We start from the raw sequence: 17,393 nt of genomic DNA, 5'->3' as shown, positions 1-17,393 counted from the left end.
AGCAAAGAATTTACTATAAAGGACCACATTCTACTCTCGGTTACATAGATTTGACTCTGGAAGAGCTCCATTGAATTAAAAGCTTTAGACTATTTATAATACTTTCTATAGAAAACCGTCACCACACCCTCTACAGGTATAGCTGCACACTGAGCTGGAGGTGTAATTTCCAGATTGAAAATGTACGCCCCTGCTAGGTCTGATTGAGCTAGGAAGCTAAAAAACAGCAGTGTAGCCACAGAGGTGCAAGAGCAGCAGGAGGGCTACCTGAGTATGTACCCATCCAAGAAGCTAGGCATATACTCGGCATGGCTAGCCTGTCCCACTGCTACGGTTACACTGCTGTTTTTAGCTTCCTAGCTCATTCAGAGCTAGCAATGTCTCCTCAAGCTGGAAATTACATTTACAACTCAAAGTGCAGACATACCATATGTCAGCTCTCTGCCTTTAGTACTCATCATTACCAGCATTGCTATGCCCCATGTACGTTTTGGATAGAGCTGTTATGAAATTATGAAACATTTTCAGGAATCCTGGTAGTGATATCAATGTATCCATGTCTTTTTGATGGATTTCTGAGAACAGGACTGGCTCACCTCTCAGTTTACTGATTTCAGTTCTAATTCAGTTATTCATTTCATTCCTGGATGTACTATCACAAGTGCATATTCATTTTCTGTCTTGACAGTATTACTAACCCTACTATGTTTCTGGTTCGTTCTGACTGTAAACATGGTTACTCTAGTGACTGGATATTATTTTCATCTGAAGAAAAACAAAAACCTTACCGGGTCACTCTGCACAGCATCACTATTTTGTAAATTCCTGCTTCTTAATGAATTGTTTCTTAGCCCCTCCTCATTTATAACTTCATCTTCAGAGTTGTTCTGAGAAATATCAAAATTGTAAACAAGATGTTAGTTCAAAACGAGAATCAAACATCTTTCTTTAATGTAGGAATAGTTGACTCTAGTTGCGACAATCATGCTTCTGCGCTTTACTTTAGCAAGACAGCAAAAGTACAGAGTTGCTCTGTGCTCCAATACTGATCTGCATGCAAAACTCAAAGGAAGAATGGAGGAGAAAGGGGTGCTTTAAGATGCTGAGTGCCGAGTCATTTTATCCCTCAAATTACTAGAAAAGTCATACCCTAGAGAAACAAGAAATGGTAGATGCCAAATCTTAATAATTGTCCTAATAATAATGCCAATTCAGGGATGTGACTTCCACTGTTTTAGTCATATGAGGTTCTTACCAAGCCTTATGAGTATTTTATTAATAAAGAAAGGCAAAGAAAGAAAAAGTAAAGCTAAAACAAAACAAGCAAGAGGAAAACAATGGTTACTTCAGTATGTCTCTTTATGGAGAGCTTTGAACAAAGATTACACCTCAGAGAGCAGCTCCATCCTGATGGGGATGCTGTTCTCTCAATAGGTTAAGACCAAAGTATATTATTCCCCCTATCAGTAGTGAGTCCAATCTAAGTGTATGAGAGATAATAAAAACAGTTTGTAGATGGGTAAGGGAATTTCATTTAAGGGTTGGTGAATCATGGATGGACAGAGGTAAGTTGTCTTAACTAAGGCCTTGTCTACACTACAGGGAAAAGTCGATCTAAGCTATGAAATTTGAGTTACGTGAATAGCATAACTCAAGTCGATGTAGCTTAGAACTACAGTAACTCCTTGCTTAATGTTGTAGTTATGTTCCTGAAAAATTCTACTTTAAGCGAAATGATACTAAGCGAATCCAATTTCCCCAAAAGAATTAATGTAAATGGGGTGGTTAGGTTCCAAGGAAATATATATATATATATATATACACACACAGTATAAGTTTTAAACAAACAATTTAATACTGTACACAGCAATGATGATTGTGAAGCTTGGTTGAGGTGGTGGAGTCAGAGGATGGAAGAGGGTAGGCTATTTCCCAGGGAATGCCTTGCTGCTAATGATGAACTAGCAGTTGGCCAAGTCCTCAAGAGTTAACACGTTGTTGTTAATATAGCCTCACACTCTACAAGGCAACACAAATGGAGGGAGGAGACACAATAGACCAGTGATTCTCAAACTTTTGTACTCGTGACCCCTTTCACATAGCAAGCCTCTGAGTGCGACCCCCCCCCCTTATAACTTAAAAACAAACACTTTTTTATATATTTAACACCATTATAAATGCTGGAGGCAAAGCGGGGTTTGGGGTGGAGGCTGACAGCTCACGACCCCCCACATAATAACCTCACGACTCCCTGAGGGGTCCCGACCCCCAGTTTGAGAACCCCAGCAATAGACGTATGGCAGTGGCTGCAAACATTCCCTGTGGAAACTGAACGTGATGATGAACCCACGCTATCCCACTGGATCGTACCACTCCCTCCATTTTCCAAAGTGCCGGGGGGTGCACGTGTGCACGAGACAGACTCACACACCATGTGTGTGTGTGAGAGAGAGAGAGACACACACACCGTGTGTGTGTGTGTGTATGTGTGTGTGAGAGAGAGAGAGAGAGAGATGCGCATTGCCCCTTTAAGTACGCTGACCCCACTCTAAGTACACTGCCTTTTTAAGTAGATCAGCAAGCTGAGACAGCAGTTGCTGCCAGCAAGCTCCGTCCATCCTGAGCCCTGTAGTGTCCCCTCCCTGCTTTGTGGAGATGGGGTACAGAAGCGGGGGCCAGGAGCAGGGGGAGGAGGAAACCCTGACATCAGCACCCCTCCCCCACCCCCGCACAGCAAGCAGGAGGCTCCGGGAAGCCGCTCCAAGGCAGAGGGCAGGAACAGCACATGCAGTTGGGGGAGGGACACCTGAACTGCCTGGCAATTGATAGCCTGCTGGGCGGCTGCCACACAGGGAACTTAGGGGAGCTGATGGGGGGCTGCCGGCCCACCCTGGTTCCAAGCTCCCACCAGCTAGCTCCAACGGGCTGCTCTTCCTGCAAGCAGTGGACAAAGCAGGTGGCTGTCAAACAACGTTATAAGGGAGTGTTGCACAACTTTAAAAGGGGAATGTTCTCTAATAGATCAGCGATGTAAACAATGAAACGTTTACCAGGATGACGTTAAGTGAGGAGTTACTATACTTACCGGGGGTCCACGCTACGTGATGTTGATGGGAGACGCTGTCCTGTCAACTCCCCTTACTCTTCTCAATTCGGTGGAGTACAGGAGTCGACGGGAGAGCCATCTGCAGTCGATTTAGCAGGTCTGCACTAGACCTGCTAAATTGACTGCTGATGCATTGATCACCATGTGTTAATCACCCGGTAAGTGTAGACAAGCCCCAAGTCCCATGACCTGAAGTAAATATTTCACTCAGTTACTTAAAAGAAGCCATTTAAGAGTTACTTAACTGAACTAGCAATATTTCTTATGAACTCATCCAATCGCTTTAAGGATCTTGACACAGGCAAATAAATGAATGCTAAGAATCTTAAATTCAAATAAGTCCCAATATTTCTCTCTTTTCCCTGAGGTTACTTTATATCTCTTCTTCAGGAGTACATAGTCTAAACATCTGGTGTTTAACAGAAGTTGTTGGTACCTTAAATTACAATAGCATTTCAATATCTCATTAAATCATTACAGGAACTATTTAAGTCTAGTCTATTGGCAGTGCTTTTGGAAACATTAAGTCATCAGTGATGTTGATGTTGATGTCATTGCAGAAGCAGTGCTGGACTGGAAGGTTGCTTCTTAACAATGCTGTGTTGTGGCTTGTTTGTTCTTTGTCGTCTTGATTCTGTTTATTTGCATGGCTGAGAAGAGATGAACAGGCTGAACTGAGAGTGCTGAGTGGTATCTCAGTTCAGATAGATTTATATCCTTCTCTTTCCATAGTCTCACTAAAGGTGGCAGCCACACTGTGCTACAGAGTAAGTCTTCCAGAAAACATAGAGATGCCACACCGTGTGTACTCTAGATGCAGTCTTGGGTTTCCTGAGATGCACTTCCTGCTGGGGCAGAAACAAAAGCAGCCCAGTTGCAGGATGCAGCTACACAAAGCAGTAGGAAGTTTGTTTCTTCACTGTTGTTCATGGTTCTACCAAAAAAAGGATTTATCTTGAGGCGTCAGTAAGATACTATACACACATCTTTCAGAGGCTTGGCTGGATCCAAATACCTGTTGCTATCACCTCTTCACAGGCTCAACACCTTTATGGGATGGTCAGCTCCTGAATATGTAATCTGCTAAAGCATATGCAGCAAAGTTGTACATTTTCTTCAACTCATATTACTTTTGTCTTTGTGGTATGACATTTTCGGAACATACTTACAATAGAGTTTAACTCTTTCTTTTATTCAACTCATTTTTGGAGATGCCCCTTTAGTTCCATCAGGGTTTAATACATGTTGAAATTCCCTTTCAAATGAGTCCAAAAACTTCTATTTACTACATAGAAGTATTTGAGCTTTCAAAATATGTCTTTTTAAATTTAAATGATTCTTAGAGAGAGTCTTTCAACTTATGTGGTCATCAAAGAAGGTATTACCTCTTCTTTACAATCTTTGGAAAGGTGGTTCGCGTCTGAGCATCAGGGTCCACGGGTCTCAACTGCCAGCCCAGGACTCTCTAGGAGTCAGTATGTTCTGACCTGCCTCCCAGTGATCTGTTAACAGTCACCAGAACTCAAAGCTCAGCTCAGCAGAGGATGCCAGTCCTGGGATCTGACTGGAAAGGCTCTAAGGATCGCCTTGCTTCTATTTAAACCAAGCAGAGGAACAGGAAGTCATTTGTGGAACTGGATTGTTCCCTGCTTAGGATTGCCTCCGCTGCACTACCTGATCCTGCTGCCTGACTTTGACCTCCTGGTATCCTGACCCAGCCTGCCACTTGACCCTGACTTCCAGTCTGCCCTCTGTCTTGTTTCAGACTCTGATCACCTGGTAACCTGACTCTGCCTGGCTGCTGACACCCAGGGGTGAAAGTCAAGCCGAAGACTTACCGGTACGGGGGCCGGCTCCACGGTCCAGCCCTTCCATGCTGGCTGGCCCATGCCGCCTGGGGTTCCAGTGGCAATTTAAAGGGCCCAGAGCTCCGGCTGCTGCCATGGCAGCAGCGGCGGTGGCCGGAGCCCCAGGCCCTTTTAAATCGCCATCCCCGGGACAGCTGCTTCGTTTGCCCCCATATCCCTCCATTAGCGGCTGGGGGGTGGGGAGTGGGGAAGGGGCAACGACATTAAAGCACTGCCACAGCAGCGCTTTAAGCAGGTCCTTTGCCGCGGCCGCACTTAAAAGTCAGCTGGATACGGGCTGGTACTGGATGCCATTTTTTATCGGTACGCTGTACTGGCCAGTACCAGCTTACTTTCACCCCTGCTGACACCCCACTCCAGGTATGGTCTTTGGCCTGTCTCAGATTCTTGTCTATTGGTATCCAGACCCAACCTGTCTCCTGGCTCCTGACTTCTCTGACCACTAAGTCAGATCACTCACGTCCCAGTAGCGAAACTGAGTTTGGTCAGGAAGTTGCTTAACCATTGCCTGAAAACTAATTAATTCCCCAAATAATATAAATATTTGATAATCAAGTGGCTTCTTATATTAGTAACCATTTATAAGATTACTTTATTCCATATCAGTAAATAAAAGATATTACTACTCACATAGCAGTGGTATCATGTCTTACATGGCTGAATTTAGATACAAACCATTTGCAAGTGAACATCACAAAAAAGGGGGTTATACCATCTTAAGCATTTAAGGAACAATCAATCAAAGGTTTCCACCTTTTAAGTGGAACTGTGAGCTTAGATATAACCAAAATATTTCTCAACTATACCTATTTTCCTTAAAGTTAAACAAAGGAATATTTTAGGCTGTATAAAAATCCATGTCCCAAAGAATATTTCCAGAATTCTTTGTATGGGTTTCAAACTGAGGTTTTCCTCCTTGAAGAGAGGAGGTGGGAAAGAAGTAATGACAAGAGACTCCTGGTTCAGCTTTTATGGCCTTGATATATCCAGAGTGAAACATCATTTTTCTTTCAGATACTAGGAAAAGTCTATCTTCAGATCCCAGTCAAAGGGGGAAGAAAACCAGTGTTGTGTGTTCACACTGACAGCTGCCTGCCCAATAGTGTGTTCACATTTGTGGCACTTGCAGCGCTATTCGGAGTGGTGCACTCTGGGCGGCTATTCCACAGAGCACCTCTTTCTCTTTTGCCGCTAAGACTTGTGGTAAGGTGAAGGGGGTTGCGGGGCATCCTGGGTCCAGTCCCAATGCCCCATGATGCATTGTTTCGCATCCCAGCAATCCCTGAGCTTCCATTTGCATTTGGCACCATCTTTCAACGGTTTGTGTACTGCGCACCCTGCCTGATTCAGGCTGCAGGAATGGATCTCGAACTGCTGAGATACTGCTCGCTCTGACCAACACATCACGAGTGGCACTGAAGTTATTCCTTAATTTACAAAGTCAAGGAGAGTGCAACATTGATCTCACCATGTGTAGGAGCTACAACCCGAGATTGCTTGTGTGTTTCACGGAGGGGCTAACCAGAGTGGAACACCGCTTTTGGGCTCGGGAAACAAGCACTCACTGGTGGGATCACATTGTGATGCACGTCTGGGATGATGAGCTGCGGCTGCAGAACTTTCGCATGAGGAAAGCCACATTCATGGGACTGTGTGATGAGCTCGCCCCAGCCCTTCAGCGCAAGGACACGAGAATGACAGCTGCCCTGCCGTTGGAGTAGCACATGCCGTTGGAGCAGCTGGCTTCTCCAGACTGCTACCAATTGGTCGCTAACCAGTTCGGAGTGGGAAAGTTGACTGTTGGACTCATGTTGACGGAAGTCTGCAGGGCCATTAATCGCATCCTACTTTGAAAGACCGTGACTCTGGGCAATGTGCATGACTTTGTGGATGGCTTTGCACAAATGGACTTCCCTAACTGTGGAGGGGCGATAGATGGCACGCATATTCCAATTCTGGCACCAGACCACCTAGCCACTGAGTACATTAATCACAAGGGATATTTCTCAATGGTTCTCCAGGTGCTTGTGGATCAGCATAGATATTTCCTAGACATTAATGCAGGCTGGTCTGGAAAGGTTCATGACGCATGCATCTTTCGGAACACTGGCCTGTTCAAGAAGCTGCAATCAGGGGCTTTCTTCCCAGACAAGAAGATCACCGTAAGGGGAGTCGAAATGCCCACTGTGATCCTGGGAGACCCCACCTACCCCTTAATGCCATGGCTTATGAAGCCACACACGGGGCAACTAGACAGCAGCAAGGAGTAGTTCAAAAACAGGCTGAGCAAGTGCAGAATGACTGTGGAGTATGCATTTGGCCGTTTAAAAGCCCACTGGCAATGCCTGTATGGGAAGCTGGACATGGCTGATGACAATATTCCTACGCTTATAGCCGTGTGCTGTATGCTCCATAATATTTGCGAAGGGAAGGGTGAAAGCTTCACGCAGGGCTGGAGCGCAGAGTCTCAGCGCCTGGAGGCTGAGTTTGAACAGCCAGAGACCAGGGCTATTAGAGGGGCCACAGTGAGGGGCCATAAGGATCAGGGATGCCTTGAGGCAGCAATTTGAGTCTGAAAGCCACTAATATTTGTTGCTATGCTTGGGATTGCAGTGCTTGTAATGCTAGGAGGTGACTGGTGCACATGATGCAAGAAGGGGGCTTAACATAATTGTATGTTGCTTTGCAGTGCTCCTTTTGCTTTTACTTAATAGAATAAAGATTGCTTTCAAACCAACACAATTCTTTTATTAAAAGACAACAACCAGAGGAGAGAAGTCAAACAACAAAAATATATCAGCAGGGAGGGGGATGGGTAAGGGAAGGTCTCCAGAGGAGGAGGGGTCCCAGGATGGCTACAGATTTGTGTATGTCCAGGGATCATACCCAACCTTCTCCTTTGGAGTACAATGTAGCGGGTGCTGTACTTCAGCAGGGCCAAACTGCAGAGGGATGGGTGTTGAGTGCAGTGCGTAGTGGGAGTCCACAGTGCTGGACTGTGAGGAGTGGAATGCTGCGGGTAGAGAGTGGAGCCAGGAGGTTGATAAGAGTGTGTTGGCGGGGGTGGGGGCACATGGGAAAGAGTTTTGTGATAGTGGCTGCAGGGGAGGGCGGGCGTGGAGCTGCTCATTTTGAAGAGCTAGTATTGCCAGGAGCGTGTCCACTTGGCACTGCACAAAGTTTAAGAGATGCTCCATGGCTTCATTCTGGTGTGCTGCATTCTCCTTTCGGTCCCTCTTCTCACTGTCCCGCCACTCCTTCAATTCCTGTTTCTCAGCAGTGGAGCGCATTATAACCTCATGGAGAAAGTCCCCCTTAGTTCTTCTTGGCGGCTTTCTCATTCTGCGCAACCGTTCTGCTGCAGATAAGGGAGGCTGGCCTCCCAAGGTCATCTCTGTGAAGTTTAATGCAACATTTTACAGCAGCAGTATTGTTTGCAACACAGACAACACTGATTCAGTGCTTTAAAACACAGCCGGTACTCACACATGTGTCACTAACTGGCTGACCCCAGACAAGCACACATGAGCCACAAGTCCCCCAAAATGGTGAGTAACTGCAGGGGCAAGGTGAATCACTCTTCCCAGACCCTACTGTACACTGGGCATGTGGCTTTTGAGGAGAGCCAGCACTATATGTGGGGCTTGATAATCATTCCTGTCCCCACACTTTCCACAGGATGTGATCATTATGGAAGATATCTCACTGCTGAGGGAATCAAGGAATCAAGGGAGGGTCTTCTTCAAATCTGCGGCTTCTGCCCTTGCCCCTATGTGGCTCCTCTGTGCAGCAGTGGTCCGCCTCCCCCCGCCATGATGGCAGAGTGGAACAGGAAAGTTACCATTAATGGGGCAAGAAACAAAGCAGCTCCGCCGAGGAACCTGTGGCAGCAGATTGCCCAGTATCTTCACAAGAGTTTCCTGGAGATCTCTTTGGGAGATTCCTGTGAAGTGAGGGAGTGTAGCAGGTGGTCACCCACTCCGGCCCTGAGGGGGTTAAAACAGCCCTGGGAAAGGCTAGGCTGATTGGGGAAGCAACCACAGCTGGGGTCACACCCCAAGCAGGCCACAGCTAGCCCTATAAAAGGGCTGTGAGCCAGGAGCTCAAAAGGACTCTCTCTCTAGCTATAGAGAGAGAAGGATCTGGCTGCCTGGGAGCTGAGCTGGGCACCTGACTGGAGCAGGGCTGGGGAAAGGCCAGAGGAGCTGGGGAGCTCCAGCCTGGAGAACCCTCAGGCTGCAGGCCCGAAGCAGGTACTGGGATTGCAGAGGTGGAGCCCAGGGTTCGGCAAAGGGTCCACTCTTGACTGGCATGTGAGTCAACGAAGTATCCACAGGGGCTTCACAGGGGTCTTCGTAGTGGAGGTGGGGTCGCCACTGAGTATCGCATCCAGCTCTTTGTAGAACCGGCAGCTTGTGGGCGCAGCACTGGAGCGGCGGTTTGCCTCCTGCGCCATGTGGTAGGCAGTCTGCAGCTCCTTCACGTTTACCCTACACTGCAATGTGTCCCAGTCATGGCCCCTTTCAGTCATGCATCATGAAATCTGTCCATAGGTATCATAATTCCTACGGCTGGAGCGCAGCTGGGACTGCACAGCTTCCTCTCCCCAAATGCCAGCAGTCCAGCAGTTCAGCAGTGCTCCAAGCAGAGGATCACCTGGTGTCTGGAGCAGGCATGGCCACCTGAAAAGATGCACTGAGACCACTGCACGCATCACTGGGGAAACAGGAAGGGGACTTTCAAATTTGAAAAGGAATGTAAGGGGTGGGGATGACGGTTGGTCACCTGAGGGCAGGACAGTAGAGGTCAAACTGATGACCAGAGAGGTGAAAACAGGCAGTGTGGGACACTTCCTGGAGGCCAATCGCAGCGCTGAAATCGCCACGGTGTCTACATTGGCACCGCAGCGCTGTAGCCCCGGCGCAGAAAGCTGTACGCCTGTCAGTTTCCGCACACTAAGTGGCTTGGCAGTGTGTACACTTCAGGAGTTACAGTGCAGAAAGCTGATTTACTGCGCAGAAACTTGCCAGTGTAGACGGGGCCTAGATGACATCCTCTTAGTCTCAGAAGACGGGTCTATTTGCCTTAGCCTTTCTACATAACCATGTCCTTTGAATTTGGAACCATTTGGTTCACTTCTTCTGTACTTCCTCCACTTCTATCATACCAGTTTTGAATAAGAATATTCTAGATGTGACTCCACAGCAATCTGTTAAACAAAGTCAACATAGATTCCATTATCAGTGTTTAGTATTCTGTCTAGACATAGTGCACACCCAAGAATTTTTCCAGATGATGATGAAAGATGGGCTGACATCACAGCACTGCAGTAACTGCTTAGAGGTTACAGATTGTTTTGGAAGGAACTGTTATATTGTTAGAGATTAGTCAGGATGACTTTGAACCCCAATGCATATCCGGTGTCTACTGATGCAAATGACACTTAGTTGCTTTTAGTGTGTGGAAATACTTGATTTGCTTGCATAATCAGAATAGCTGCATGTTCAAATATAAGTACATAATTGCTCATGCTTTTTTCTGTCTGGACATCCAGAGCCTTCTGTTTTTAATTGACCTGTAAAGTCCATCTCCTCAAAGTTTCAGACATTCATTCATTCAGCCAGTTGCAAATGAAGATGTCGTCTATGTGATTCACCAAATCTCATTTTACCCCCTAGCACATTGTGCATCCTGGCTTCATTCTTCATCCTGCCTCCTCTGTTAACTAGCATGTCACTATCATTTATAAAGGCATCAATATGCAGGTTCTATCCTGAGACAGAATTTTCCAGATCAGTAATACTGAGGTCCAGGAATAGTGACTTTGGGACTTTTAAATCAATTGTTGCCAGCATATGCTGAAAGATATCAAAGCTACTGAACAAGAGCGAGAAACATGGATTATTTACATATTGAATTCAAGCAAATGGCTCTCCCATGTACAGCACAGAGAGATGGAAGATGAGCCAGCAGATTTAAATTCAGTGGGTCCAAAGTGAAGGTGCACAAATAGTGTAAATTAAGCCCACTTTTGTACATTTGATATTTTTAAAGGTTTAAATCAGCTGTGGAGAACTAGGCAGTTGTAAATCTATGACACAGTGGGTGGACAAGTAAGAATGATGTGACAGACAGGCTAAGCGTGTTGCACAGCTGGCTTATAGAAACCAATGGAAAGCTGCTTACTATCACAGCAGACAACACTTTTGACAGGCAGAGAAATAAAACCAGAGGAACTGAAGCGGAAAGAGAAGAAGTGACTTTTGGAGCTGCTCATAAAAAAATAGTCAGAGTCATAAATATGGTCCTGACTCCCTGGTCTGCCCTCTGGCTTGTCTCAGGCTCTCATCTCCTAGCAGTCTGATTCTGCCTACCTCCTGACATCCCCATTGCTGTGGCATTCACAACCTATCTGTGTTTAACTCAATTTATACTTTGTTTGCTGGTTACTTTAAAAGTCAGGTGGTTTTGAGTGTATTGGAATCCTTCTCACAACTCCTCAGTATGTGCCACCTCCCGTAGATCTGTGGAGGAGGTGGTGAAACTTTTGGATTAGCAGCAGTTTTAATGAGAGCCCAGAGTTTTAGCACTGACTTAGAGCAATCTTCAGCTAACAACCCAATTAGGGTGTTTGAGAGATGAGCCAAGTTAGCCCCATGGCTATACAGTGGGAACTGAATTTTGTTACTGACTAGATTGTGGCTTTAATGCCACAGCCTTGAGTTGGCGACAGCATGGCACAGATGTCCAGAAGATCAAATCAGTGAGGTGTTCACAAGCATGACATTAAGAGTATTCAAAGCTAGATGACACAATATTGCATAACCTCTGTACCACACTACTTATGTATATTGTAGATATATATTGTGACAGGGTCAGGCCAGATGGCTGCAGGAGAGTGATAGAAGGCAGACATATTAGCTCTAGGTTAAGTGGGTCCCTTTCCCCTGGGAAGGTAACAGGAAAGGTTCCAGAAAAATCAGGAACTTTTTGGAAACAATTAAGGCAGACAGGCTGATTAGAACACCTGCAGCCAATCAAGAAGCTGCTAGAATCAATTAAGGCAGGCTAATCAGGGCACCTGGGTTTAAAAAGGAGCTGGCTTCAGTTTGTGGTGTGAGGAGCTGAGAGCAAGAGGTGCAAGAAGCTGAGAGTGAGAAGGCATACTACTGGAAGACTGAGAAGTACAAGCATTATCAGACATCAGGAGGGAGGTCCTGTGGTGAGAATAAAGAAGATGTTGGGAGGAGGCCATGGGAAAGTAGCCCAGGGAGTTGTAGCTGTCATGCAGCTGTTATAGGAGCCACTGTAGACAGCTGGAATCCACAGGGCCCTGGGCTGGAACCCAGAGTAGAGGGCGGGCCCGGGTTCCCTCCATCCCCACAACTCCCTACTTGATACTGGAGGAGTTGAACTGGACTGTAGGTTCCACCAGAGGGGAAGGTCTCTGGCCTGTTCCCTGATCCACTAGGTGGATCAGCAGAGACTGCGGGGATTGTTCTTCTTCCTTTCCCCATGCTGGCCAGTGATGAGGCTAACTGAGTGAACGGCAGATTTGAGCCACGAAAGTGGCCAAACTGAGGGCTGCCGTGAACCTCTGATGTGAGAAAATCCACCAATAAGCACAGGACCCACTAAGGCAGAGGAGGAACTTTGTCACAATATATATAGAGAGAGAGACAGATATATCAACATCTAACACTGACGTTCTGTTCAATAAATACATGACAGCTATCTATGCTTAAACCTACAAAATGATTTATGTTCCTTAAATTATGTGACATTTTCCAACGAATACATCTGTTAAAAACCTGAAGACATTGACAAATATGATTTGTGTTAATTCATGAGTTGTAGCTGCAAGGTATCTATTGAAACAAGGAATTTAGCATGTAGGTTTTTTAGTTGCAGTGATGCTATCTTGTGTTATACTGCAGGGGTAAGAGTGTGTGATGGGGGATGGATAAGATTCAGTGCAGGAGGAGCTACATATGTTGTGAGCCATACATGTAAGCAGCTGACGCTTATGAATCTCCATCACTTTTTTTGCTACTTCAAAATGATTTTTATACACTAAATGGTGCCAGTTTCCTGGTATCGTTTTAACTGTAGTTGCATTTGCCAGGGGTGCAGTGGCTGCTGTACAAGCTGCAGGCATTCCTCTTGTTCTTTAGTGACACTTCTTGGAAGCTGAGGCTGCAAATGATGAGGGGAAAATGCTTATATGACAAAGACTGCAGTTTCTTAGACATATGTATGATCACAAAGCAGTTGGGAGGGGAGGTGCATTGGGGCCATTACTACAACTAGCTCCAGTGGGATCCATGTAACACAAATGAGAAGAAGTTGATCCTAAGAAGGGCTGAAAGCAGGAACCTCTAACAACATCAAATGTACTATAGAAAAGGTTATACTCATGTGGTACAGTAAGAATACTGTTATATTATCTAGGGCTATGTAAATTGTTTAAGTATCTTAGCCAAATAGAAACTGAAAAAAGCTCAAATATTTATACAAATAATAATAATAAGTAAAATAAATTGATCTCTTTGCTTGTGTTCTAGCCTGTCTGTCAAAGTACAATCTCTCCACATTGTGAGGCAAATAGTCTCTCATGCCTGATGAAGGGAAATACAGATATGACCCTTTGACCACAAACCAGTTACCAGTCAGGTCCAATGAGCACTGTTGAAAGCTGTCTTATTTACTTTCTAAAACAAACTCACTGCTGCAGATTTACTTTGTCCCTGTCTTATTTTCTGTTGTTTTGTGGTTTAATCATTAAACAGTTCATTCATATCTGAGAGTTTGTTTATAGGACGGTACCGCAGATTCAAAGGGGCTTAAATTAAATTAATCACTTTCCTCAATGCCCTTATGTTTATAGCCTGGAGAATTGCTGACTACTTTGACCTTTCTATTGTATAGCAGGGAAATTATTGGTTGTTTAATATAATACAACCAGACATCATGTCTTTGAAGACAATAAGGGCCTACTCTATGCTTAAGAGAAACAGATAGAAGAAATAGGGGGAGCTGATCATCCTATTTTGCTCCTTGGCCTCTGTCAAGTGATTCATTTTTGGGCACAGGAAGCTAAACATTATCTTCTGATTTTTGTCCTTTGAGGAAATGAGTAACATGTTACAAATAGAATCCCTATATAACTAAATCTTTTTGTTTTCTTCCAGCAAAAACTTCATTACTGGTCAAATTCAGATGTGATAATCTGGAGTATGGACCACTGAAGTCACTTGGATCAGGTCCTAAGTGCATGCCACTTCATTGACTTCCTAGAATTTGAACCCTCTCACCAAGTCTGAATTTGTTCTATGATTTAGCTGTAGCACCAGAATTGCAATGTGCACTTTGTGTGTTGAGGTGATTTGGGACTCTGATTTCACTTCACTATGACTGGGGTTTCTCTCTGTCTGAGCTCACTGTAAGACACTGCACTAGTAATAACTACATACCATTGCTGGGTTTAGTTCAGTCAGCAAAAACATTTATTTGGAAAAAAAACGCTACAGACAATATCTGGTTGGTGTGAATGTTCCCATTAGCATGCAGAATATAAAAGGTGTCACATATTATTCTGAATGCTCTGTAATATGAACTTGATGTCCCTATGTGAATCATCACTGGCTTATGTGCATGGGCCACAACAGTAAAAGCCAAATACTGTCCTTCCTGCTGATCTCCCTTGCTGAACTTGGAACAAGATGGGTTTGGGGGTTGTGGGAGGAGAGGAAGGAGTCCGTCCCGCACAGAGCAGCTTCAGGACCATAGTCTCTCCCACACCTGTGCCCCAGTACTCTCAGTGACAATGCTGCCTGATGGTGGATCCATTGGCCTCTCTGCTGCTCCTTCTCCTGTCCCTGCCCTGTTACTCATGTCTTGCTGTGCATGGATATGCAGGGAACCTTTGCTAAGCTGGGCTCCATGTTGTGCACAGCATGCAGGCCCTCTGAGTGGGTTCCCTAAATCCTATCTGCTCCTTGTCCCTCCCTGTAGCAGAATGTGCTCTTGCAGCCACTGCACTGAGTGAAGGAGCAAGATTTGCCCTGAGTGATTATGTATGTGACTGTTTTTCTTAAGGCAAGACCAGCTCTTTGATTAGAAGTTAAGGTTTGGGGGTCTAATACTTTCCTCTTATTTTCCTTGCTTTGATGGGGCAGTTGTTTGCACCACAGCAATGACTAATTCCAACACTCTCAGCTGCAATCAAAGCAGGCACTGTACATTAACAATCCTAATAACAACCAAATATGATTTTAGTCTGAGATGCTCTGCACAGAGAAGACAGTGGGGAAAAGTCAGTGGTGAGATCTGTGAGCACAGGTGACCCTCTGAATTCAAGAGGCTGAATGTGAACAAGGGACTTTTCAGCTATCCCAGCACACTGGGTAACAAAGGAAGGCAGTAAATGGAGCCTCTGTAAGTGTGCCAGTTCTGGTTAGTCCCTTTATTTAAGAGCCTTTCACACTGGCAGGATATGTCTGCAAGTGTGCTGTAAAATATTTGTATGTGCAGAGCACAAACTGTTCTCTCCATGCAGATTCCTAGTAATTACTTTCCAACCCCCTACAAAAATCAGGCTTACCTGAAATGAAGCATTATAGAATCCATCTGCTCCAGAAAGAGCATGGCTATTTTCTTTCAGCTCCATGTGTATAACTTGCACAGGGGTTTCTACCTGTCTGTTCAAAAAGGCAGGCGGTCAGCAGCAGCACTTAGTTAATCCATCTAGTATTCTGTTTCTATTACTTAAAGTTTACCTGGCTGTGACCACTCCCATCCTGTTTCCTCATGGCCCCACCTTCTAGCTCTTTTGAAACATTCCCCTGCACATAAAAGCAGGGTGAAGCAGAATTCCAAGACTATTAAAATGACAGAAGGATTCATGCATGCAACAAAAAAAAAATGCCTTCCTGAGTGATCCAAAAGCAAAATGTATTTTTACATAGCCTTCATTCACTCACACACACAAAGCATGTAGTCCACAGAAAATCCTCCTCACCCAGATCTTTGAGAGGTAGCACTCATTTAATCTTTTGTGATGCTTGTCTTAAAATGATAATCAAAATATATGTAATATCCATTGGCATCTATTGAAACAAATGACTAATAAAAATAGTTAAACTAGCCAGAGACGTAGGATATTAAAAGGCTTGTTTTTCAAAAGATCAGGCCCTGAGATAATGTACAAGTGTGTGCAATTGCACGTTTAAGTGGCATGCACTGTGAATGTAGCTGTACCTGCAAATAGATATGACAACTTACACCAGCTGAGTCTCTGCCTCCCAGAGTGTAGTGTAAAGGGGCCTTTGTGTACATAAGAATAGATCCCAGGTGTTTCTACAGTCAAAGCAAGCAATCAGCCTCCACCCTCACCCCCACCAGCCCCTTGAGCTCTTCTTTATCAAGTATAAAGACACTAAAAGTCAAAAGCATTTTTTTTCTTCTATGCAGATCACCTTTAAATGGGACTGTCTCAAAAACAATGATTGATTTCCTAGTCATTTTGGGAACTGGAAGGATTACTGAACTGAAGGGCCCATTGTCTCTTCCATATACAGAAGTAACTTCCATTAGTGTTCCTGTGAGTTAGCCCTATTTATACCCATTGTGGAGAGAACTGACTACAGAATCAAATAATTTTACCTTTACAAAGACTGATACATAATTAGATCCAATGAATAGAAAACAATATAAAAAAGAGAACCTACAGCTTTTTATTTGTAGTGTTTCCTTATCAAGCTTTGTACAGGAATGGAGATACATTTTAAAATACCAGCATTATTTGAGAAATTCATACTCCTTGCATAGTCAGCTTTCTTATGTCTGGGGAAATCTCAATTCAGTGGAGTTACATGGGTGTAAATCTGCTATCAGTGAGCTCAGATTCAGATCTATGGTCCAGGAATTTCAGATGAGGATTGACAATTTGCATGCCTCCCTTTCTCCTTGAGAAAAGCTGCACCACTGAGCTCCATTCCCTTCCCTTGTTCAGCCCAGTACTTTCATACCACATGGGTGTAGCTAACATTCCAGCATCTCCTTTTCTTAAACAAAATGAGCAAATGAAATCCTGTATGTGTTTACAGTATTGCAGGGAGTCGGATGCTGTTACATTACACAATGGATAGCCACCACTTCACAGCAGTTACAAGAGAAAACATAAGAGATTAATGCTCTAGAGAAAACAAAAATTGTTGAAAAGCATGCATTTAACATCCTTCCCTTGTAGCCATTTCCAAAAACAGATGGGAGGTTTTTTCAGTGCTCTCTGAGAAAGATATCGAGCTATTTGAAAGGACTGACAGCAAAAAACTAACTTTCTTTGTGAGTCCTGATAAATATATAGACAATTGTAAAGAAAAACACAAGTCCTACTAAATGGATAAACCTTCTGCCTG

General features: G+C 44.6%; 1 protein-coding gene across 2 annotated transcripts in view; it reads right to left on the bottom strand.

The window, feature by feature from the left end:
* SLC28A3 (solute carrier family 28 member 3) overlaps positions 1 to 15,911 on the bottom strand; it is a 74,328-nt gene extending 58,417 nt beyond the window's left edge. The window contains exons 1-2 of one of the 2 annotated variants that reach the window (XM_043547444.1): positions 15,578 to 15,911; positions 789 to 887 (exon numbers count right to left, since the gene is read on the bottom strand). In XM_043547444.1, the coding sequence (XP_043403379.1) occupies positions 789 to 887; positions 15,578 to 15,643 (165 nt within the window). In that variant the 5' untranslated portion in view covers positions 15,644 to 15,911. The remainder of the gene's footprint in view (positions 1 to 788; positions 888 to 15,577) is intronic. The other variant, XM_007065603.3, reaches the window with a different exon arrangement.
* Positions 15,912 to 17,393: the final 1,482 nt, after the last annotated feature.

The sequence above is a fragment of the Chelonia mydas genome, chromosome 5, assembly GCF_015237465.2.
Source record: "Chelonia mydas isolate rCheMyd1 chromosome 5, rCheMyd1.pri.v2, whole genome shotgun sequence".
Classification (NCBI taxonomy): Eukaryota; Metazoa; Chordata; order Testudines; family Cheloniidae; genus Chelonia; species Chelonia mydas.
The sequence above is the reverse complement of the archived record's forward strand: the minus strand, read 5'-3'. Positions and strand labels throughout refer to the sequence as shown.